This window comes from Pseudophryne corroboree, unplaced genomic scaffold, assembly GCF_028390025.1.
Source record: "Pseudophryne corroboree isolate aPseCor3 unplaced genomic scaffold, aPseCor3.hap2 scaffold_800, whole genome shotgun sequence".
Taxonomy (NCBI): Eukaryota; Metazoa; Chordata; class Amphibia; order Anura; family Myobatrachidae; genus Pseudophryne; species Pseudophryne corroboree.
Window position 1 is genome coordinate 150,169 of NW_026970379.1, and position 23,796 is coordinate 173,964.

General features: G+C 45.6%; 1 protein-coding gene across 1 annotated transcript in view; it reads right to left on the reverse strand.

Moving 5' to 3' along the window:
* LOC135041365 (zinc finger protein 260-like) overlaps window positions 1–18,500 on the reverse strand; it is a 119,226-nt gene extending 100,726 nt beyond the window's left edge. Inside the window, exons 1-2 of the mRNA XM_063954931.1 lie at window positions 18,211–18,500; window positions 1,948–3,081 (exon numbers count right to left, since the gene is read on the reverse strand). Coding sequence (XP_063811001.1) covers window positions 1,948–3,081; window positions 18,211–18,400 — 1,324 coding nt within the window. The 5' untranslated portion in view covers window positions 18,401–18,500. The remainder of the gene's footprint in view (window positions 1–1,947; window positions 3,082–18,210) is intronic.
* Between the last annotated feature and the right edge of the window lie 5,296 nt (window positions 18,501–23,796).

Here is a 23,796-nt window from a genome sequence, read left to right on the forward strand (position 1 = left end):
GCCCCCCCCTAGCGCCCTGCACCCTCAGTGACCGAAGTGTGAAGTGTGCTGAGGAGCAATGGCGCACAGCTGCAGTGCTGTGCGCTACCTTGGTGAAGACAGGATGTCATCTGCCGCCGATTTTCCGGACCTCTTCTTGCTTCTGGCTCTGTAAGGGGGCCGGCGGCGCGGCTCTGGGACCCATCCAGGCTGGGCCTGTGATCGTCCCTCTGGAGCTAATGTCCAGTAGCCTAAGAAGCCCAATCCACTCTGCACGCAGGTGAGTTCGCTTCTTCTCCCCTTAGTCCCTCGATGCAGTGAGCCTGTTGCCAGCAGGTCTCACTGAAAATAACAAACCTAAACTAAAACTTTCACTAAGAAGCTCAGGAGAGCCCCTAGTGTGCACCCTTCTCGTTCGGGCACAGAGATCTAACTGAGGCTTGGAGGAGGGTCATAGGGGGAGGAGCCAGTGCACACCAGGTAGTCCTAAAGCTTTCTTTAGATGTGCCCAGTCTCCTGCGGAGCCGCTAATCCCCATGGTCCTTACGGAGTCCCCAGCATCCACTGAGGACGTTAGAGAAAAAAGCTTTAATGTAATAATTAGATGCAAACAAAAGCTTTTATTATGAAACACAGGGGAGTCTCCGCACCATATAGATGTAACATACAACAAACCACCGCAGATGGAACCCGGGTGACTCTAATGCACATGGTAATGTACAGGGTATATATGGACAGGATCTTGTATCAGAAAACACTCAGCACTCCTTATCAAGATGAGTGTCTGCAACAAGTTAGGCAAACTAGAAGTGAAAACACGTTCCAATGGCCGCCATATTGTCGTGCAGCAATACAGACTGTGGAAACTGGTATTAGACATTCACATTTACACAAAGCACAAGATACAAAATAAACAGCAGAAAAAAGACCTAAGCATTTGGGATGTATTATTTAGGAAGTAAATAGAGGTACATTAATGAAAAGCGTGAGTAACAGTCATCAGTCTGCTTGTGAAGGTCTCTAGAGTGGAGGCCTCTTGGACTGTGCAAGGCAGTGAGTTCCATGGTCAGGGCTGCAAAGCTAAAAGTTCAACCCATAAATGAATGACAGGAGATTCTTGGTACTGCTGGTAACAGTCCTTCATCTGTAGAAGCCAGCAAGCAGGGCAGTAAGGAGGCAGAAGCTGCTTCTAGTACCTTGGACCATGTAATGTTGGGCTGGGAAGGTCAGTTAGCCAATTATGAAATAGATTTGTCATCTTACAGGCAGCCAGTGAAGGGAGTAGAGAATGGGTGTTATGTGGCAGGAATGAGCTTGTTAGGTAACAGCTTGGCTGCTGCATTCTGTACTAGCTGCAAGCTCTGTAATTCTTTTGCTGGGTGACCCAGGTAGATGGCATTGCAGTAGTCTATGAACTTCTGAGGGAATCAAGTGCCTGATTCTGGCTATGGTCCACTGATGGAAGAATGAGGATTTGTATGTGGCAGATACCTGATGTCTGTGTCAGCCACATACCAGGACATCACAAAGATTCAGCACATGTTCAGTATTTTGCAATTCTGAACACCAAAGCATAAATCCAGATGGTTGGTAAAGCTGTAGTCTTGTCCTTTGTTGGTGAGCTTCTATTATGTTTCACAAAGACTGAGTCACAGTCAACTGGCATCATCCACCCCTGGCGCTCAGCTAGACAACCATTTAGGATTGGTATTAGGTTCTCAGTACATGGAGCAAAAAGCAGGTCATCTGCATATCAGTGATAGACCAGGCCATGACGTCTGATTATATCACCCAGTGGTAGCATGTATATTTTATAAAGCATAGGAGATAGGATTCACCCTTGAGAAACATTGCATGATAGTGATAATTATACTCCAGAAGATGTAAATGGTTCCGTATTTGGGTAATGTCTAATATGTTCAACAAGAGCAGATTTATTTCTCTCACAGCATGAAAATGGCTTCTCACCTGTGTGACTTCTCTGATGTGTAACAAGATTTGATTTATATGCAAAACATTTCCCACACTCAGAACAGGAAAACGGCTTCTCACCTGTGTGACTCCTCTGATGTCTAACAATATGTGATGTCGATGAAAAACATTTCCCACACTCAGAACAGGAAAATGGCTTCTCACCTGTGTGACTTCTCTGATGTATAACAAGATGTGATTTGCGTGCAAAACATTTCCCACACTCAGAACAGGAAAATGGCTTCTCACCTGTGTGATTTCTCTGATGTATAACTAAATGTGATTGGTGTGCAAAACATTTCCCACACTCAGAACAGGAATACGGCTTCTCACCTGTGTGACTTCTCTGATGTATAACTAAATGTGATTTGTGTGCAAAACATTTCCCACACTCAGAACAGGAATACGGCTTCTCACCTGTGTGACTTCTCTGATGTATAACAAAATATGATTTGCGTGCAAAACATTTCCCACACTCAGAACAGGAAAATGGCATCTCACCTGTGTGATTTCTCTGATGTATAACTAAACGTGATTTGCGTGCAAAACATTTCCCACACTCAGAACAGGAATACGGCTTCTCACCTGTGTGACTTCTCTGATGTATAACAAAATATGATTTGCATGCAAAACATTTCCCACACTCAGAACAGGAAAATGGCATCTCACCTGTGTGATTTCTCTGATGTACAACTAAATGTGATTTGTGTGCAAAACATTTCCCACACTCAGAACAGGAATACGGCTTCTCACCTGTGTGACTTCTCTGATGTGTAACAAAAGCTGATTTATATGCGAAACATTTCCCACACTCAGAACATGGAAATGGCCTCTCACCTGCCTTAGCTGGCTGATGAGTAATAAGGTTTGTGTTCTGTGTAAAACATTTGGCATCTATAGAACAAGGAAACACTGTATCTACTGTCAGAGCTGTAACAGATGCACCAATATCAGAGTGATCAGGAGAACATTTCCCAGAATCAGAGGGATCATCTGATAGAGCTGGATGAATAATTGGGGTAATGGGGTTAGCTCCTGGAGAATCCAGTCTACGGTCATTATCCGTTATTTCAGAATCCAGGGATAACATTAGATGTCCTTCTGAGATATTCCTGCTTGTGTGTCCATCTCCTGGAAATAAAATACATTAATATATAAAATGAGTAGACAAGACTCAGGGTGTTACAGGATACAATATATAATTCTATAACAGACATTTTTACCTGTAATCATTGCTTTTATGTTTATTAAAAAACAAAAAACGGCTAGGATGCTTAGACTGGAGCTTGATCAACACTGAATGCTCATGTGGGATTACTAGAGGGGACGTGGACGCTCCTGTGGGATCACTAGAGGTGACGTGGACGCTCACGTGGAATTACTAGAGGTGACGTGGACGCTCACGTGGAATTACTAGAGGTTACACGGACGCTCACGTGGAATTACTAGAGGTTACACGGACGCTCACGTGGAATTACTAGAGGTTACACGGACGCTCACGTGGAATTACTAGAGGTTACACGGGCGCTCACGTGGGATTACTAGAGGTGACACGGACGCTCACGTGGGATTACTAGAGGTGACACGGGCGCTCACGTGGGATTACTAGAGGTGACACGGGTGCTCACGTGGGATTACTAGAGGTGACACGGACGCTCACGTGGGATTACTAGAGGAGACAGGGACGCTCACGTGGGATTACTAGAGGAAACAGGGACGCTCACGTGGGATTACTAGAGGAGACAAGGACGCTCACGTGGGATTACTAGAGGAGACAAGGACGCTCACGTGGGATTACTAGAGGTGACACGGACGCTCACGTGGGATCACCAGAGGTGACGTGGATGCTCACGTGGAATTACTAGAGGTGACGTGGATGCTCACGTGGGATTACTAGAGGAGACATGGACGCTCACGTGGGATTACTAGAGGAGACATGGACGCTCACGTGGGATTACTAGAGGTGACACGGACGCTCACGTGGGATTACTAGAGGAGACATGGACGCTCACGTGGGATTACTAGAGGAGACATGGACGCTCACGTGGGATTACTAGAGGTGACACGGACGCTCATGTGGGATCACTAGAGGTGACACGGATGCTCATGTGGGATCACTAGAGGTGACACGGACGCTCAAGTGGGATCACTAGAGGTGACACGGACGCTCATGTGGGATCACTAGAGGTGACATGGACGCTCATGTGGGGTTACTAGAGGTGACATGGACGCTCATGTGGGGTTACTAGAGTTGACATGGACGCTAACGTGGGATTACTAGAGGTGACATGGACATTCATGTGGGATTACTAGAGGTGACATGGACACTCATGTGGGATTAGTAGAGGTGACATGGACGCTCATGTGGGATTACTAGAGGTGACATGGACGCTCATGTGGGATTAGTAGAGGTGACATGGACGCTCATGTGGATTACTAGAGGTGACATAGACGCTCATGTGGGATTACTAGAGGTGACATGGACGCTCATGTGGGATTACTAGAGGTGACATGGGCGCTCATGTGGGATTACTAGAGGTGACATGGGCACTCATGTGGGATTACTAGAGGTGACACGGACGCTCATGTGGGATTACTAGAGGTGACACGGACGCACATGTGGGATTACTAGAGGTGACACGGACGCTCATGTGGGATTACTAAAGGTGACATGGACGCTCACGTGGGATTACTGGAGGTGACATGGGCTTTGCAATAATAAAACAGCAAAGAAGAGAAAGTGCTGTCCTGTTTGCGCACTAATAAATAATATATAACCTTTATTAAGTACAGTAAAGTATGTAAGATAAATCAGTGATATATAAAACACAAAGGTAAATGTATAAAGGTGAATAAAGTAATCAAAAGACAATTGTATTTGTTGTTAAACATCGGCATGTATATTATATTGGGGGATAATTGATTCAGTGCTGGTAATCCTGTTCAGTAAGAATATATTAATATATTACACCCATACGAGGATGGGATAAATTACACATTTAATAATATTGTGGCAGAGTTTCCTCCAGCGGTAATCTCAATGTAACATCATACTGTATGTATAAACATTTTATGGGGGGGGATTCAGTTCATCGCAAAAACTCCCTAACCAATTAGCCGCAAAAAGTTATTGGTGATAATTCTCCATAGGTTTTTTATTTTGCTCACAAATGTCTGCAGTGCAGTGATAGGAGGAACTCATTTAAATAAGATTTTAAACCTACCGGTAAATCTATTTGTCCTAGTCCGTAGAGGATGCTGGGCACTCCGTAAGGACCATGGGGTATAGACGGGCTCCGCAGGAGACATGGGCACCTAAAAATAACTTTTCCTATGGGTGTGCACTGGCTCCTCCATTTATGCCCCTCCTCCAGACCTCAGTTAGAGAACTGTGCCCAGAGGGGATGGACACTACAAGGCAGGATTTAAAAATCCAAGGGCAAGATTCATACCAGCCCACACCAATCATACCATGTAACCTGGATCATACATAACCAGTTAACCGTATGAACAACAACAGTGACGGTCCAAAACCGACTCCAACTGTAACATAACCCTTACGGAAGCAACAACTATATACAAGTCTTGCAGAGTTTCCGCACTGGGACGAGCGTCCAGCATCCTTGCTAAAAAGTCCGGACCATTCCCTACTACATTCCAGCAAAAGATCCATACCGGAAGGTGTCTGTTATTTGGCTGAACTGTTGAACTTTGTCCACCGCACTGCATGAGGAGCTCACCATTTACCACCTTGGAGCAACATATCCTCTAGCGGTAAAAGCCACAATTTTGGATATATACACCTCCTAAATCTGTAGTTGCTGGACATATTAACTATTGGTGGAACAAATCTGGAACGGACTTTCCTAATTCAATACCACCTATATTCCTGGCCTATGGGTAACCCTGGTTTTATTTATTCTACCATGTGTACTTTTTAATGTCATTATTTGGAACTACCATTGATGGTTTATATTCCCATATTAAATACATTTATTTTTAACTAAACATTGAATTATCAGATATTGTTGTTGTTTTATGTAATAATCTAGCGCAGCCTCAGTTGCTTTTTTTGTATATCAAAATAGGTCTGACCGAACCGTCCGGTTTCGGGACCACAAAGAGGGTCGAGTAGTAGCCTCTTCCCTGCTGGTTCAAGGGAACCCTGATAATTACTTGCTGTAGACCCAGTGTTTGAATTGCAGCTAACACTACATTCCGTTCTGGTGTAGAAGCTGGTAATGCCGACTTAAAAAATCGGCGCGGGGGCACCTCTTCGAATTCCAGTTTGTAACCCTGGGAAACTATTTCCAACACCCAAGGATTCAGGTCTGAGATGACCCAGGCCTGGCTGAAAAGTCGAAGACGTGCCCCCACCTGTGCAGACTCCCTCAGGGGAGCCCCAGCGCCATGCTGAGGGTTTTGCAGTAGCCGGGGAGGACTTTTGTTCCTGGGCACCGGTCGACCATTGGGAATAGACGGGCTCCGCAGGAGACTGGGCACTCTAAATAAAGATTAGGTACTATCTGGTGTGCACTGGCTCCTCCCTCTATGCCCCTCCTCCAGACCTCAGTTAAGGAAACTGTGCCCGGAAGAGCTGACAGTACAAGGAAAGGATTTCTGGAATCCAGGTTAAGACTCATACCAGCCACACCAATCACACCGTATAACTTGTGATAACCATACCCAGTTAACAGCATGAACAACAAACGAGCATCACTCAACGGATGCCACATAACATAACCCTTTAGTAAGCAATAACTATATACACGTATTGCAGAAAGTCCGCACTTGGGACGGGCGCACAGCATCCACTACGGACTACGAGAAATAGATTTACCGGTGAGTACAATCTTATTTTCTCTAACGTCCTAGTGGATGCTGGGGACTCCGTAAGGACCATGGGGATTATACCAAAGCTCCCAAACGGGCGGGAGAGTGCGGATGACTCTGCAGCACCGACTGGGCAAACACAAGGTCCTCCTCAGCCAGAGTATCAAACTTGTAGAATTGTGCAAATGTGTTTGAACCCGACCAAGTAGCAGCTCGGCAAAGCTGTAATGCCGAGACCCCTCGGGCAGCCACCCAAGTAGAGCCCACCTTCCTTGTGGAATGGCCTTTCACTGATTTTGGATGCGGCAATCCAGTCGCAGAATAAGCCTGCTGAATCGTGTTACAGATCCAGCGAGCAATAGTTTGCTTTGAAGCAGGAGCACCTAGCTTGTTGGATGCATACAGGATAAACAGTGAGTCAGTCTTCCTGACTCCAGCCATTCTGGTTACATAAATCTTCAAAGCCCGGACTACGTCAAGTAACTTGGAATCCTCCAAGTCACGAGTAGCCGCAGGCACCACAATAGGTTAGTTCAAATGAAAAGATGACACCACCTTTGGCTGAAATTGCGGACGAGTCCGCAATTCTGCCCTGTCCATATGGAAAACCAGATAGGGGCTTTTACATGACAAAGCCGCCAATTCTGACACACGCCTAGCCGAAGCTAAGGCCAACAGCATGACCACTTTCCACATGAGATACTTTAGCTCCACGGTTTTAAGTGGCTCAAACCAGTGGGATTTCAGGAAACCCAACACCACGTTAAGATCCCAAGGTGCCACTGGTGGCACAAAAGGGGGCTAAATATGCAGCACTCCCTTAACAAACGTCTGAACCTCAGGCAGTGAAGCCAGTTCTTTTTGAAAGATAATGGATAGGGCCAAAATCTGGACCTTTATGGACCCTAATTTTAGGCCCATAGACACTCCTGACTGTAGGAAGTGCAGGAACCGGCCGAGCTGGAATTCCTCTGTAGGGGCCTTCCTGGCCTCACACCAAGTAACATATTTTCGCCATATACGGTGATAATGCTTTGCTGTCACGTCCTTCCTAGCCTTTATCAGCGTAGGAATAACTTCTCCAGAATGCCTTTTTCCGCTAGGATCCGGTGTTCAACAGCCATGCCGTCAAACGCAGCCGCGGTAAGTCTTGGAACAGACAGGGCCCCTGTTGCAACAGGTCCTGTCTGAGAGGCAGAGGCCATGGGTCCTCTGTGAGCATTTCTTGCAGTTCCGGGTACCAAGTCCTTCTTGGTCAATCCGGAACAATGAGTATTGTTCTCACTCCTCTTTCTTACAATTCTCAGCACCTTTGGTATGAGAGGAAGAGGAGGAAACGCATAGAACGACTGGAACACCCACGGTGTTACTAGTGCGTCCACAGCTATCGCCTGAGGGTCCCTTGACCTGGCGCAATACCTTTTTAGCTTTTTGTTGAGGCGGGACGCCATCATGTCCACCTGTGGCAGTTCCCATCGATTTACAATCTGCGTGAAGACTTCTTGATGAAGTCCCCACTCTCCCGGGTGGAGGTCGTGCTGCTGAGGAAGTCTGCTTCCCAGTTGTCCACTCCCGGAATGAACACTGCTGACAGTGCTTGCACGTGATTCTCCGCCTAACGAAGAATCCTGGTGGCTTCCGCCATTGCACCCTGCTTCTTGTGCCGCCCTGGCGGTTTACATGGGCCACTGCGGTGATGTTGTCTGACTGAATCAGCACTGGTTGGTTTCAAAGCAGAGGCTCCGTTTGACTCAGGGCGTTGTATATGGCCCTTAGTTCCAGGATATTGATGTGCAGACAAGACTCCCGACTTGACCACAGCCCTTGGAAGTTTCTTCCCTGAGTGACTGCCCCCCATCCTCGGAGGCTTGCATCCGTGGTCACCAGGACCCAGTCCTGTATGCCGAACCTGCGGCCTTCGAGGAGGTGAGCACTTTGCAGCCACCACAGAAGAGACACCCTGGCCCTGGGGGATAGGGGGATCAGCCGATGCATCTGAAGATGCGATCCGGACCACTTGTCCAACAGATCCCACTGAAAGATCCTCGCATGGAACCTGCCGAAGGGAATGGCTTCGTATGACGCCACCATCTTTCCCAGGACTCGCGTGCAGTGATGCACCGATACCTGTTTCGGTTTTAGGAGGTCTCTGACCAGAGTCACGAGCTCTTGAGCCTTCTCCGCCGGGAGAAACACCTTCTTCTGGCCTGTGTCCAGAATCATGCCCATGAAAGGCAGACGCGTCGTAGGGATCAGCTGCGACTTTGGAATATTCAGGATCCACCCGTGTTGTTGCAACACTTCCTGAGAGTGTGCTAAGCCGATCAGCAACTGCTCCCTGGACCTCGCCTTTATGAGGAGATTGTCCAAGTATGGGATAATTGTAACTCCTTTCTTTCGAAGGAGTACCATCATCTCCGCCATTACCTTGGTAAATATTCTCGGTGCCGTGGACAGGCCAAACGACAACGTCTGGAATTGGAAATAACAGTCCTGTACCACAAACCTGAGGTACTCCTGATGAGGTGGATAAATGGGGACATGCAAGTAAGCATCCTTGATGTCCAGCGACACCATAAAATCCCCCTCTTCCAGGCTTGCAATGACCGCTCTGTGCGATTCCATTTTGAACTTGAATTTCTTCAGATAAATGTTCAGGGATTTTAAATTCAAAATGAGTCTGACCGAACCGTCCGGTTTCGCCACCACAAACATTGTGGAATAGTAGTCCCATCCCTGTTGAAGAAGGGGAACCTTCACCACCACCTGCTGGAGATATAACTTGTGAATTGCCGCCAACACTACCTCCCTTTCCATGGGAGAAGCCGGCAGGGACGATTTTAGGTAACGGTGAGGGGGCGTCACTTCGAATTCCAGCTTGTATCCCTGAGACACAATTTGTATAGCCCAAGGATCCACCCGTGAGCGAACCCACTGGTGGCTGAAATTTCGGAGACGTGCCCCCACCGCTCCTGACTCCGCCTTTGGAGCCCCAGCGTCACGCGGTGGATTTAGTGGAGGCTTTTTTTGAATGAAAGAACTGCATTTGGTAATACGGTGCTTTGGCTGTGAGGGAACATATGGCAAAAAATTCGACTTCCCAGCCGTTGCTGTGGAAACCAGGTCCGAGAGACCGTCCCCAAACAATTCCTCACCCTTGTAAGGTAAAACCTCCATGTGTTTTTTAGAGTCGGCATCACCAGTCCACTGCCGAGTCCACAGGACCCTTCTGGCAGAAATCGACATTGCGTTTACTCTTAGAGCCCAGTAGGCAAATATCCCTCTGGGCATCCCTCATATATAAGACAGTGTCTTTGATATGTCCCAGGGTCAGTAAAATAGTCTCCCTGTCCAGGGTATCTATCCCCTCAGACAGAGTATCTGTCCATGCTGCTACAGCACTACACATCCAGGCCGAAGCAGTTGCTGGCCTCAGGAGAGTACCAGAATGTGTATAAACAGACTTCAGGATACCTTCCTGCTTTCTATCCGCAGGATCCTTTAGGGCGGCCGTATCCTGTGACGGCAGGGCCACCTTCTTAGATAAGCGTGTCAGAGCTTTATCTACCCTAGGGGAGGATTCCCAGCGTTATCTGTCCGTTGGTGGGAAAGGGTAAGCCATAAGCAATCTTTTGGAAATTACTACTTTCCTATCAGGGGAATACCACGCTTTTTCACACAATTCATTTAATTCATGTGAAGGGGGAAAAGTCACTTCTTGCTTTTTCTCCCCATACATATAATCCCTCTTGTCAGGGACAGGGTTTTCCTCTGATATGTGCAATACATCCTTCATTGCTATAATCATGTAGCGGATGGCTTTAGTCAATTTAGGCTGCAACTTAGCATCATCGTCATCGACACTGAAGTCAGAATCCGTGTCGATATCTGTGTCAACAATCTGGGATAGCGGGTGCTTTTGAGACTCTGACGGCCTCTGAGCTGTAGGATCAGACATGGGTTGAGACCCTGACTGTCCCAAGGCTTCAGCTTTATACAACCTCTTATGCAAGGAGCTTACGTTATCATTTAACACCTTCCACATATCCATCCAATCAGGTGTCGGCGCCGTCGGCGGCGACCCCACATTCATCTGCACTTGTTCTGCCTCCACGTATCCTTCCTCGTCAAACATGTTGACACAAACGTACCGACACACTGCACACACCCAGGGAATGCTCACTTTAGGACAGGACCCCCACAAAGGCCTTTTGGGGACACAGAGAGAGAGTATGCCAGCACACACCCCAGCGCTATATAACCCAGGGATTACACAGTCATTTAGTGTTTACCCAGTAGCTGCTGTTTATGACAATTTGCGCCTAAATTTATGTGCCCCCCCTCTCTTTTTACCCTTTTTCTACCTGGATACTGCAGGGGAGAGCCTGCGGAGCTTCCTCTCAGCGGAGCTGTGGAGATAAAATGGCGCTGGTGAGTGCTGAGGAAGAAGGCCCCGCCCCCTCAGCGGCGGGCTTCTGTCCCGGGTCTGTGTAAATAAAATGGCGGGGGCTCGTACATATATACAGTGCCCGGCTGTATATATGTGTCTTTTTGCCAAGAGGTATCCTAATTGCTGCCCAGGGCGCCCCCCCCCCCCCTGCGCCCTGCACCCTACAGTGACCAGAGTGTGTGGGTAGTGTGGGCGCAATGGCGCACAGCTGCAGTGCTGTGCGCTACCTCATGTGAAGACAGGAGTCTTCTGCCACCGATTTCGATGTCTTCTTGCTTCTGCCGGCTTCTGACTTCTGGCTCTGCGAGGGGGAAGGCGGCGCGGCTCCGGGAACGTACGACCAAGGTTAGGTACCTGTGTTCGATCCCTCTGGAGCTAATGGTGTCCAGTAGCCTAAGAAGCGCAACCTAGCCGCAGTTAGTAGGTTTGCTTCTCTCCCCTCAGTCCCACGTAGCAGAGAGTCTGTTGCCAGCAGAAGCTCTCTGAAAATAAAAAACCTAACTAAAATACTTTCTTATTAGCAAGCTCAGGAGAGCCCACTAGGAGCACCCAGCTCTGGCCGGGCACAGATTCTAACTGAGGTCTGGAGGAGGGGCATAGAGGGAGGAGCCAGTGCACACCAGTAGTACTAATTCTTTCTTAGAGTGCCCAGTCTCCTGCGGAGCCCATCTGTTCCCCATGGTCTTTACGGAGTCCCCAGCATCCACTAGGACGTTAAGAGAAAATTTGATTTACCTGTGGTAGCTGTGGAAGCCAGGTCCGTCAGCCCATCCCCAAACAATACGTCTCCCTTATAGGGTAGGACTTCCATATGTTTTTTGGAATCCGCATCACCCGTCCATTGGAGAGTCCATAAGGATCGTCTCGCTGAGATAGACATGGCATTGGCCCTAGAAGCTAGCAATCCAATATCCCTTTGAGCATCTCTCATAAATAAGACTGCGTCTTTAATATGGGCTAGAATTAACAATATAGTATCTCTATCCATGGCATCAAATTCAGCCGTCAGATCATCTGTCCATGCTGAAATTGCGCTACATACCCATGCCGACGCAATAGTCGGTCTTAGCACAGCTCCAGTATGCGCATAAATAGACTTTAAAGTAGTCTCCTGCCTGCGATCTGCAGGATCCTTGAGGGCCGCTGTGTCTGGAGACAGTAGCGCCACTTTCTTGGACAGGCGCGTTAAGGCCTTGTCCACAGTGGGAGGTGATTCCCAACGCCCCCTGTCCTGTTTAGGGAAGGGGTATGCCATATAAATAATTTTTGGGATCTGCGGTCTCTTCTCCGGAGTCTCCCAAGCCTTTTCAAAGAACTCATTTAGTTCATGAGATGTGGGAAAATAAATAATCTGTTTCTTACCCTTAAACATGTGTACCCTTGTGTCGGGGACCGAGGGTTCATCCTCAATATGCAACACATCCCTTATTGCCACAATCATACACTGAATGTTTTTGTCACCTTAGGTTGCAATTTTACTTCATCATAGTCGACACTGGAATCAAAGTCCGTGTCGGTAGTAGTGTCCACAATTTGTGCTAAGGGACGTTTTTAAGACCCCGACGGGCCCTGTGAGTCGGTCCAATTCGAGGATTGACCCCCTGATGCCTCCCTGGATTCAGCCTTATCAAACCTCTTATGTAAAGATGCCACACTTGCATTCAACATATGCCACATGTCCATCGATTCCTGAGTCGGCACTACCGACGGGGACACACCACTCATTTGCTCCACCTCCTCCTTGGAGAAGCGTTCCGCCTCAGACATGTCGACACGCACGTACCGACACCCCACACACAGGGATCAACCTACAAGGGGACAAAACCCCAACCAGGCCCTTAGGAGAGACAGAGAGAGAGTATGCCAGCACACACCCAGCTCCTAAATAACACCGGAAAAAATAAATGACCAGATAGCGTATATATATATATATATATATATCTCCATCCAATTCCCACTCACTGCGTTACCAATGTGCCCCCCAGCAGGGGAGAGACCGGGGAGCCAGCGTTCTCATGCAGCTTCTGTGGAGAAAATGGCGCTGGTTAGTGCTGAGGATCAAGCTCCGCCCACCCGACGGCGGGCTTCGGTCCCAGTGCAATTGTAATAAAATGGAGGGGGATCTGTGATTTACTGCCTCCGCAGCCTAATCATACTCTTTGTGCATCAAACGTTGAGGATTCTTGATGCCCAGGGCGCCCCCCCGCCCCCCCCCCCCCCCCCCTGCACCCATCAGTGCAGCCTCTGTGTGTTGTGTCTGGGAGCAATGGCGCGCAGCGGTACCTCACGAAGACCTGAAGTCTTCTGCCACCTGAGATGTCTTCTATCTTCTCATACTCGCCCGGCTTCCATCTTCCAGCATCTGTGAGGAGGACGGCGGCGCGGCTCCAGGACGAACCCCAGGGCGAGACCTGTGTTCCGACTCCCTCTGGAGCTAATGGTGTCCAGTAGCCCTAGAAGCAGTGCCCAATCACTAAGCTAGCTCTGCTTCTCTCCCCCCAGTCCCACGATGCAGGGAGCCTGTTGCCAGCAGTGCTCCCTGAAAATAAAAAAACTAACAAAATTATTTTTCTACAGAAAACTCAGGAGAGCTCTCTGCAGTGCACCCATTCTCCTCTGGCACAGAATCTAACTGGAGGAGGGGCATAGAGGGAGGAGCCAGTGCACACCCATAGGAAAAGTTCTTTTTAGGTGCCCATGTCTCCTGCAGAGCCCGTCTATACCCCATGGTCCTTACGGAGTCCCCAGCATCTTCTAGGACGTAAGAGAAAAAGGCTTTGTAGATGTTTACTATTGTATTGTTTTACTGACATATAGTTTCTTACTGTATTGTCTTACTGACCTATAGTTTCTTACTGTATTGTCTTACTGACCTATAGTTTCCTACTGTATTGTCTTACTGACCTATAGTTTCCTACTGTATTGTCTTACTGACCTATAGTTTCCTACTGTATTGTCTTACTGACCCATAGTTTCCTTCTGTATTGTCTTACTGACCTACAGTTTCTTACTGTATTGTCTTACTGACCTAGTTTCTTACTGTATTGTCTTACTGACCTATAGTTTCCTACTGTATTGTCTTACTGACCTATAGTTTACTGTATTGTCTAACTGACCTATAGTTTCTTACTGTATTGTCTTACTGACCTATAGTTTCTTATTGTATTGTCTTACTGACCTATAGTTTCTTACTGACCTATGGTGTCTTACTGTATTGTTTTACTGACCTAGTTTCCCACTGTATTGTATTACTGAAATACAGTTTCCTTTTGTATTGTCTTACTGACCTACAGTTTCCTTTTGTATTGTCTTACTGACCTACAGTTTCCTTTTGTATTGTCTTACTGGCCTACAGTTTTCTACTGTATTGGCTAACTTACCTGTTTCCTACTGTATTGTCTTACTGACCTAGTTTCCTACTGTATTGTCTTACTGACCTGTAGTTTCCTATTGTATTGTCTTTACTGACCTATAGTTTCTTCTGTATTGTCTTACTGACCTATAGTTTCCTACTGTATTGTCTAACTGACCTATAGTTTCCTTATGTATTGTCTTACTGACCTATAGTTTCTTCTGTATTGTTTTACTGACCTAGTTTCTTCTGTATTGTTTTACTGACCTAGTTTCCTTCTGTAATGTCTTACTGACCTATAGTTTCTTCTGTATTGTTTTACTGACCTATAGTTTCCTTCTGTATTCTTACTGACCTATAATTTCTTCTGTATTGTCTTACTCATCTAGTTGCCTACTGTATTGTCTTACTGACCTATAGTTTCCTTCTATATTGTCTTACTGACCTATAGTTTCCTACTGTATCACTGTCTTACTGACCTATAGTTTCCTGTCTTACTGACCTATATAGTTTCCTACTGTATTGTCTTACTGACCTATAGTTTCCTACTGTATTGTCTTACGGACCTATATAGTTTCCTACTGTATTGTCTTACTGACCTATTGTTTCTTCTGTATTGTCTTACTGACCTATAGTTTCTTACTGTATTGTCTTAGGGCCCTACACACTAAAAGATTATCTGTCCAATCTGGCTGATTGGAAAGAAAATCTGGCAATGTCTGGGAGCAAATGGCAATTTACTATTTGCTCTCAAAGATTGGAAAACAGACAAAAATGGACTTTCAGTCAAATTGGTTACATTTGTTTCATTAAACCAATTTATCTGAACTTGATTTTGGGAGCAAATGGTTGATTGTCATTTGCTCCCAGACATTGCCAGATTTTCTTTCCAATCAGCCAGATTGGATAGATAATCTTTAAGTGTGTAGGGCCCTTTACTGACCTATAGTTTCTGACTGTATTGTTTTACTGACCTATAGTTTCTTCTGTAATGTCTTACTGACCTATAGTTTCTTCTGTAATGTCTTACTGACCTATAGTTTCTTCTGTATTGTCTTACTGACCTAGTTTCCTTCTGTATTGTCTTACTGACCTATAGTTTCCTTCTCTATTGTCTTGCTGACCTATAGTTTCTTCTGTATTGTCTTACTGACCTATAGTTTCCTTCTCTATTGTCTTGCTGACCTATAGTTTCTTCTGTATTGTCTTACTGACCTATAGTTTCTTCTGTATTGTTGTATTGACCTAGTTTCCTTCTGTAATGTCTTACTGACCTATAGTTTCTTCTGTATTGTCTTACTGACCTATAGTTTCTTCTGTATTGTCTTACTGACCTATAGTTTCTTCTGTATTGTCTTACTGACCTATAGTTTCTTCTGTAATGTCTTACTGACCTATAGTTTCTTCTGTATTGTCTTACTGACCTAGTTTCCTTCTGTATTGTCTTACTGACCTATAGTTTCCTTCTCTATTGTCTTGCTGACCTATAGTTTCTTCTGTATTGTCTTACTGACCTATAGTTTCCTTCTCTATTGTCTTGCTGACCTATAGTTTCTTCTGTATTGCCTTACTGACCTATAGTTTCTTCTGTATTGTTGTATTGACCTAGTTTCCTTCTGTATTGTTTTACTGACCTATAGTTTCTTCTGTATTGTCTTACTGACCTATAGTTTCCTTCTGTATTGTTTTACTGACCTATAGTTTCTTCTGTATTGTCTTACTGACCTATAGTTTCTTCTGTATTGTCTTACTGACCTATAGTTTCTTCTGTATTGTCTTACACACCTATAGTTTCCTATATACATAGTTTTCCTGTCTATGTATGGTAGGTATGGAAGAGATACCTACCATACATAGACAGTGTATATAAGCCTCAGCCTCTCCCTTCTGAAAATGATAATGAATAAGGTGTATGTGTGGATACCATGCACATGTAACTGATTCTATTTACAGGAAACAATAGGGAGAGCCCACGGCTGTCTGGCAGTGTTCTAGATGGTAAAGTATTACACATATGAATATATTTCTTCTAAATAAAATATTTTTCACCCTGATTGATATAATACTGATAGTAAGACAATTCAGTCAATAGTAATCTTTCTTTTAATTAAGTAAGATCCATATATATGAATTTTTAGTGCATAGTTATTAAAGGTTATATTTTAATTGCAATTAAGTTAACAAGAGTGCTCCCAAAAAGGAAGTTTACTTCTTTCTTTCCGGACCGCTCTTCTATGCAGAAGGGAAATATCTGCTGTTTATTGAGAGATGCTCCCTGTAAGGAATATACCACTTGCAGCTGAAATTGCAAAAGACCCCACCCCTTGCATCAGGTAAATTAATGCCTCCTATGATTAGGACTTCTCCCTTTAAAGCCATTTTAGTGATGTCCAACAATAGATTCCTGTCCAAATCCTGCCCCAGGCCACGTGGTCTAGAGATCACCCCAATGCGAATAATGTCCTTTTTCACGATTTCTGTGGTGACCAAAAGGGCCTGATTTGTCTTCAATATTTTGTATTAATTGAAGTAGCATTTATGCTTTTTTCCCACATACATTGCTACCCTTCCTCCTACACTGACCATTCTATCCTTCCTAAATAAATTGTATCCTGGTATAGCTATGTCCCAGTCATGATTCTCATTGCACTATGACTCTGTAATTGCCACAATATCCAGGTTATCCCTGGTCATTATCACAATTAGCTCTGTAATTTTGTCTCCTAATCTCCTAGCATTTGCACACATAGCTTTAAGAATTATGGGGGTAATTCCAAGTTGATCGCAGCAGGAATTCTGTTAGCAATTGGGCAAAACCATGTGCACTGCAGGGGGGGGCAGATATAACATGTGCAGAGAGAGTTAGATTTGGGTGTGGTGTGTTCAATCTGCAATCTAAATTGCAGTGTAAAAATAAAGCAGCCAGTATTTACCCTGCACAGAAACAAAATAACCCACCAAAATCTAACTCTGTCTGCACGTTATATCTGCCTCCCCTGCAGTGCACATGGTTTTGCCCAACTGCTAACAAATTTGATGCTGCGATCAACTCAGAATTAGGCCCTATGTCTGTGCATCTGTTATTAGTAGCCATGTCCAGACAGTACAAAATAAATGACAAGTTTAAAGTTGAAATTACCTGTTTGGTGATGTTGTTCAGTATTTGGTATTTGTTTTTTTAACTAATCAGGAATCACAAACTGTCCTTTACACCACGACTACACCTCACTAAATGAAAAGATATAGTAAACATGACCACAAATGGCCAAATAGGTCTACTATATACAAGGAGTTTTTTAATACCTGCATCATCTAACAAAATGAAGGTTATTTAATAAATGGTTGCTAAACTGAGAAATTTAGATCCCATACAAATTAGGCGCTTTACAAAAAACACACTACTACTTATATATGATCCCTAAAAACTTCTGCTTGTTACTTTTAATAACACTATAGTGATGTGTGTAATAACTCTCTTCATCTGATGTTTGTCATGGATAACCTTGTGTTATAAACACCCAACTGAGAACTGGGATGATGGCAGAGGATGGTGTAGAATAAGAGATTGCTGTAGTGACTGAGCAATGAGAATATGTTACTTCTGTAATAAGTGTTTATTACTCACCTGTGCTGATATCTGTAGGGATCTCCTCCTCCTTACACTGCTGATCACCCCTCACATACGTCTCTTCTTCTCCCTCTGTATCTTCTGTCATCATATCAGTCGCATATGTCTTTTCTTCTCCCTCTGTATCTTCTGCCTTTATATCAGTCACATACGTCTCTTCTTCTCCCTCTGTATCTTCTGTCATCATATCAGTCGCATACGTCTCTTCTTCTCCCTCTGTATCTTCTGCCTTTATATCAGTCACATACGTCTCTTCTTCTTCCTCTGTATCTTTTGCCTTTATATCAGTCACATATGTCTCTTCTTCTCTCCTTATATCTTCTGCCTTTATACGAGAAAGACGTTCTACCTAAATAACCCCAAAAAATATGATTTTGGTACTTACCGATAAATCCATTTCTCTGAATCCTCTAGGGGACACTGGAGTCTTATACAGTAGGGGTGTGAAGCTTGCAACCGGAGGTGTGGCACAATCTAAAATTAGCATTGTCTGCACAGCTGGCTCATTCCCCCTTCACATCCCTCCTCCATCAGTTTGAAAAATTTGACTGAGAGAATAGGACATGATACTATAGGACTTGGCGAGGAACCGAACCGTACAACAAAGCAAACAGCATCCAAGAAACTCTTAACAGAAAAACCAACGCTGTTTGCACGAACTGTTTGAACAAGAACTTTGAACACAGCAGGTTGACAGCACCGAGGCGGGCGTCCAGTGTCCACTAGAGGATTCAGAGAAATGGATTTATCGGTAAGTACCAAAACCCTCTTTTATCTTTCATCCACTAGGGGACACTGGAGTCTTATACAGTAGGGGACGTCCCAAAGTTATCCCCAAGGGAGGGAGTGCTGTCGATGGCCTGCAAAACTAAACGTCCGAACTTAGAATTTCCGGACGCCAAGGTATCAAACCTGTAAAAGTTTGCGAATGTGTGGGCTGAAGACCACGTTGTCGCTCTGCAAAATTGAGTAGTGGAAGCACCTCGAATAGCCGCCCATGAGGCACGCACTGATCTGGTATTATGAGCACCAGTCTGAACTGGAAACTGCTTACCACAGGAAATATTAGCTTGCCGATTGGCAAAGCTATTCCATCTAAACAAAGACTGCCTAGATGCTGGCCAACCATTCTTTGGACCAAACCAATGGTCCGACCTTCTAAAGGACGACGTAACTTGTAGTATATTCGTAAGCTCGGACAACATCCAAAGACACGTCCCCATCTGCGAATCCCTGAAAGGATGGGACCACAATCGGTTGGTTTACCTGAAACCCCGAAACGACCTTAGGAAGAAAATCCGCTCATGTACGGAGTTTGGCCTTATCCTTCTGGAAAATTAACAAAGGACTCTAACCTGATAGGGCTCCTTACACCGAAACCCTTCCGGCCGAAGCCAAGGCAAGTAATAACGTGACCTTCCAAGAGAGATATTGCAGGTCTGTTCTTTCCAACGGCTCAAAAGATGGTGATCTCAAAAATTCCAACTACAAATCTAAGTCCCTCTGCGCAGTGGGAGGACGGAAAGGAGGTTGTATCCTCAGAACCCCCTGTAAAAAGGTTTAAACCTCTTCTAAGGACGCTAACCGCTGTTGAAATAGGATGGAGAGAGCCGAAACTTGAACCTTCAAGGAACCTAGTCTTAGTCCTTCACCTAGACCAGCTGGAGTGAAAAGTAGAAGTCTGGGTAAGTGGACGTTCGTCTAATTCTACCCATGTTCCTAACACCAGTCCATGTACTTCTTCTAATGTCTGCAGTCGAACATGGGTGTCACCGGCTTTCGAGCAGCGATCATCTTTAGGAATAGCCATTCTTGGTATCCCTCTCACTCTTAAGATCCGGGTCTCAACAGCCACGCCATTAAACGTAGCCTGTTCAGGTCTGAGTGGAGGAATGGCCCCGATATAGCCGGTCCTCCCTTCGAGGTAACCGCCAAGGGTCCTCCGCTAGTATCCCCCGTAAGTCCGAGTACCAACCTCTACAGGGCCAACTTGGTGCTATGAGAATTGCCCATACTCGCTCTCGTATTACCCCTTTTTGGAGAATTCGGGGTATGAGTGGGAAAGGCGGAAAAATGTAAACCCTTCTGTAACACCAAGGAAGTGTCAGCGTGTCCACTTCCTCTGCTGCTGGATCTCTTGTCCTGGACACATACCTGGGCAGCTAATGATTTTGTCGAGACGCCATCAGGTCCACCTGAGGTAGACACCATCTACTCACCATCATGTCGAAGATCTGTGTAAGCACCGCTCGCCTGGATGCAGTCCTGGCGACTGTGATAATCTGCTTTCCGGTTCACTGTTGACCACTGACTATATCTTCAGCTAAGGGAAGCGAATTGTAAACTGCTTCTCAGTTCGAGAATGGTTATAGGTAACCCGCTCTCCAGTAAAGTCCATTTGCCCTGAAAGTGATGGGTCTCTAGGACAGCTTCCCCAACCTCTGAGACTGGCATTTGTTGGGAGAATTCTCCAATCCTAAATTCCAAATTCTTGCCTGCTGCAAGGTTTTAGTGGAACGACCACCCAATTAAGGAGATCCGTATCTCTTGTGGAAATCGGATCCTTCGATGCAGGAGCCAGTGTTACCCTGGTCCCTGAGCAGTAACGTTCATTGGGAATGGTCGTAAGTGAAGTCAGCTGTACTGGAGAGCCTCGAAAGACGTCACCATCATCCCGAGAAGTTGCACAGAGAGGTGCAGGGAGACAGTTGTGTCCTCAGTACCTGAGTCACTAGCCTCTATAGGTCCTGGATCTTATTCTCTGGTAAGAAAGCCCTCAATCTTACTGTGTCCAAGATGAGATATAGGAATGGAATCCGTTGCATTGGTCTGAGGTTAGGTTTCTGGAAATTCACCATCCACCCATGTTGAATGAGAAGTTGATAAGATGTCTGAGCATCCTTGATGAGCCGTTCTTGAGAGAAGGCTTTGATCAGGAGATCGTCTCAATCCTGCCACCATTACTGCCATGATCCTCGTAAAAGAGTCCTGGGGCTGATGATAGACCGAATGGTAGGACCCTTCATTTGGAAAGGATCCTGCACCAGTGCAAATCTTAAGTAAGCTTGGTGGGGGGTCCAAATCGGGATATGCAGGAATGCATCCCTTATGTCCATGGATACCATTAACTCTCCTAGTTCCAAACCTGCAATAACTGACTGTTATTTTATGAGCATCCTTTGAAGCCTGGCACAGATAAGCAGCTAATTCTCCAATATGCTCTGCTACTGAGAAACCTCCTCCATGCTACCTATTCACGCCCAGTCCATGTGACAAGGTGCTGGTACAAAAATTGCTTTTGATGCAGTGTGCGACCTGACATATCCTTTAAGGTGGTCACGCTAGGCCTAGGTGACATTGCCTTGTTTGAAAATGCCCAGTAGGCCATTTAACCATTACACTTTTTGATAAAGGATTCTTAAATTCAAACCTCCTTGGCACTTGAAAGCGTTTATCAGGCTGCTTCCAAGCATTCGTGTTATGCACACCAGTGCCTGCAGGAATGTACTGGTGTCTGAACGGAGAGGGATGCAAAACAAATGAACTTACAGACAGACTGGGGAATATGACATTACGTACACAGAAGGTGATAGTGTAACAAAATAAACACAAAGTGAACAGAGAAGCCCAGAGGCTAAGAAACTGGGTATCTCCCTAGTATTAGGAGTGCTCAGATAGAAAGAAGCAAGATGTTGTGTTTTAATACGTAGAGAACCCGAAATGCTGTTGCTAAGGGCAACAGCAAAACCCTAAAGGGTTACCAACGGGTGTGGCAGTAAACTCCTTGGTCAGAGATGGAATAATAGACACAAGGAGAGTCTCCACAATCCTAGTCCTCACTTGCAGTGCACTGGTTCAGCTTACTGCCACTAAACTGACACCAGAACACCTTGCACAGTGAGAAAGGATTTTGGCAGGCAAGTCTGAGAATACAGCCGCAAACTTGCTAAGTTCACAGAGTAGCAAAAGAACCCCAGCAAGTTAAACGACTGACTCCAGTCTTACTGCTAGGTCTGGATTGGCAGAGTGTAGTACCAAATCCCAAGGCCTATTTGCAGTAAGCAACAAACAAATACAAAGCTAAACAGTACTGGCTAACTTTCAGGAACTGACTAACCAACAAAGATTCAGCAGCATCTGCTTAACCTGAGAAGAGGCCTTATATAGCAGGTGCTGTCCACGCCCCACTTAGACCTCACAGACTGTGAGCACAAAAACCAGCACCGGATCCCCTGCCGTGCACAAAGCCTATAACCACTGCACAGCAAATGACCCGAACCGGAGTATCAGCTGCACTCAGGCCACTCCGCTAGCACTTGTCTCCCGGTTGCCATGACGACGTGGCAGCATAGAGGCAGGAGACCCTAACAATTCGCCATCTGAGTCTGGAGAGTTCTAGGAATAGGGAGCACTACTGGCAACGATTGTGGGATACGAATCAATCGAAAACTCTCTGTATCCTTAACTTCTTACTTCCTGAAGTTTAGGGTCTCTATATCCGCTTCTATAAGGGAATCTAAACTCCTGATCTAAGGCAGACTTAAGTATCTTGCCACTTTATCTATAATAAGACCCTCTTCCTCCTTCGTGTAAGATGAGGATGGTTCTCTTAATCGACTTGTTCGCATTTCTTTATGCTTGCGCAGGAGGAATTAATTTAAATCAGAAATTCCTCCATAGTCTTTGAGAATCCCTCAGTCCTTTCCGACTGCTGTTTGCGGGATTCTGACATTTCCTTTGAAATACCTGTTAGGGCTTGCTCCCATGACCTTGGCGGAGCCTTCCTCCCGTGCTGGACGCCCTTAACTAGACAGGCAATGCATACCCAGGAGCCGCTCACCCTTGCTCATCTTACTACATTTTGTGGAAACATAATAAGTCTTAGTGTTGGCGACATTTGAAGCCGTACCCCATAGAGCGCTCCTCAGTGCTTCCCCCCTTTATAATAGGAACAGAAAGACGGTAACGGGTGCTGGGAGTAAAGGTACACTGGATCCCCCTAGCTGGATCTTTCTAAACACTACACACAAAACAAAAAATAACAATTTATAATAATAATATCACCAGCCTCGTTGCAACCCTCACACACCCAACTGTATTTCAGTTCTGAGGTCGGGGTTGTGATCCAGTCGTTCCCATCATTTCATCGGGATCTTTTGTTTAGAAGTCCCTTGAAAATCTAAAGCATAAAAATGCCTGTCAGAATCCATTGAAAATCCATTGCAGCAGAGTCCTAAATACAAATGTCCAGTAGAGGGAGCAGTTGCTCTATTATAATAACCCGTCCCTCTGCTCTGACCGGCCAGGAAGCCTGTCTATTCTAATGGTAATAACGCCTGAGAGAGTCCTAAATACAAATGTCCAGTAGAGGGAGCAGTTGCTCTATTATAATAACCCGTCCCTCTGCTCTGACCGGCCAGGAAGCCCGTCTATTCTAAAGGTAATAACGCCTGAGAGAGTCCTAAATACAAATGTCCAGTAGAGGGAGCAGTTGCTCTATTATAATAACCCCTCCCTCTGCTCTGACCGGCCAGGAAGCCCGTCTATTCTAAAGGTAATAACGCCTGAGAGAGTCCTAAATAC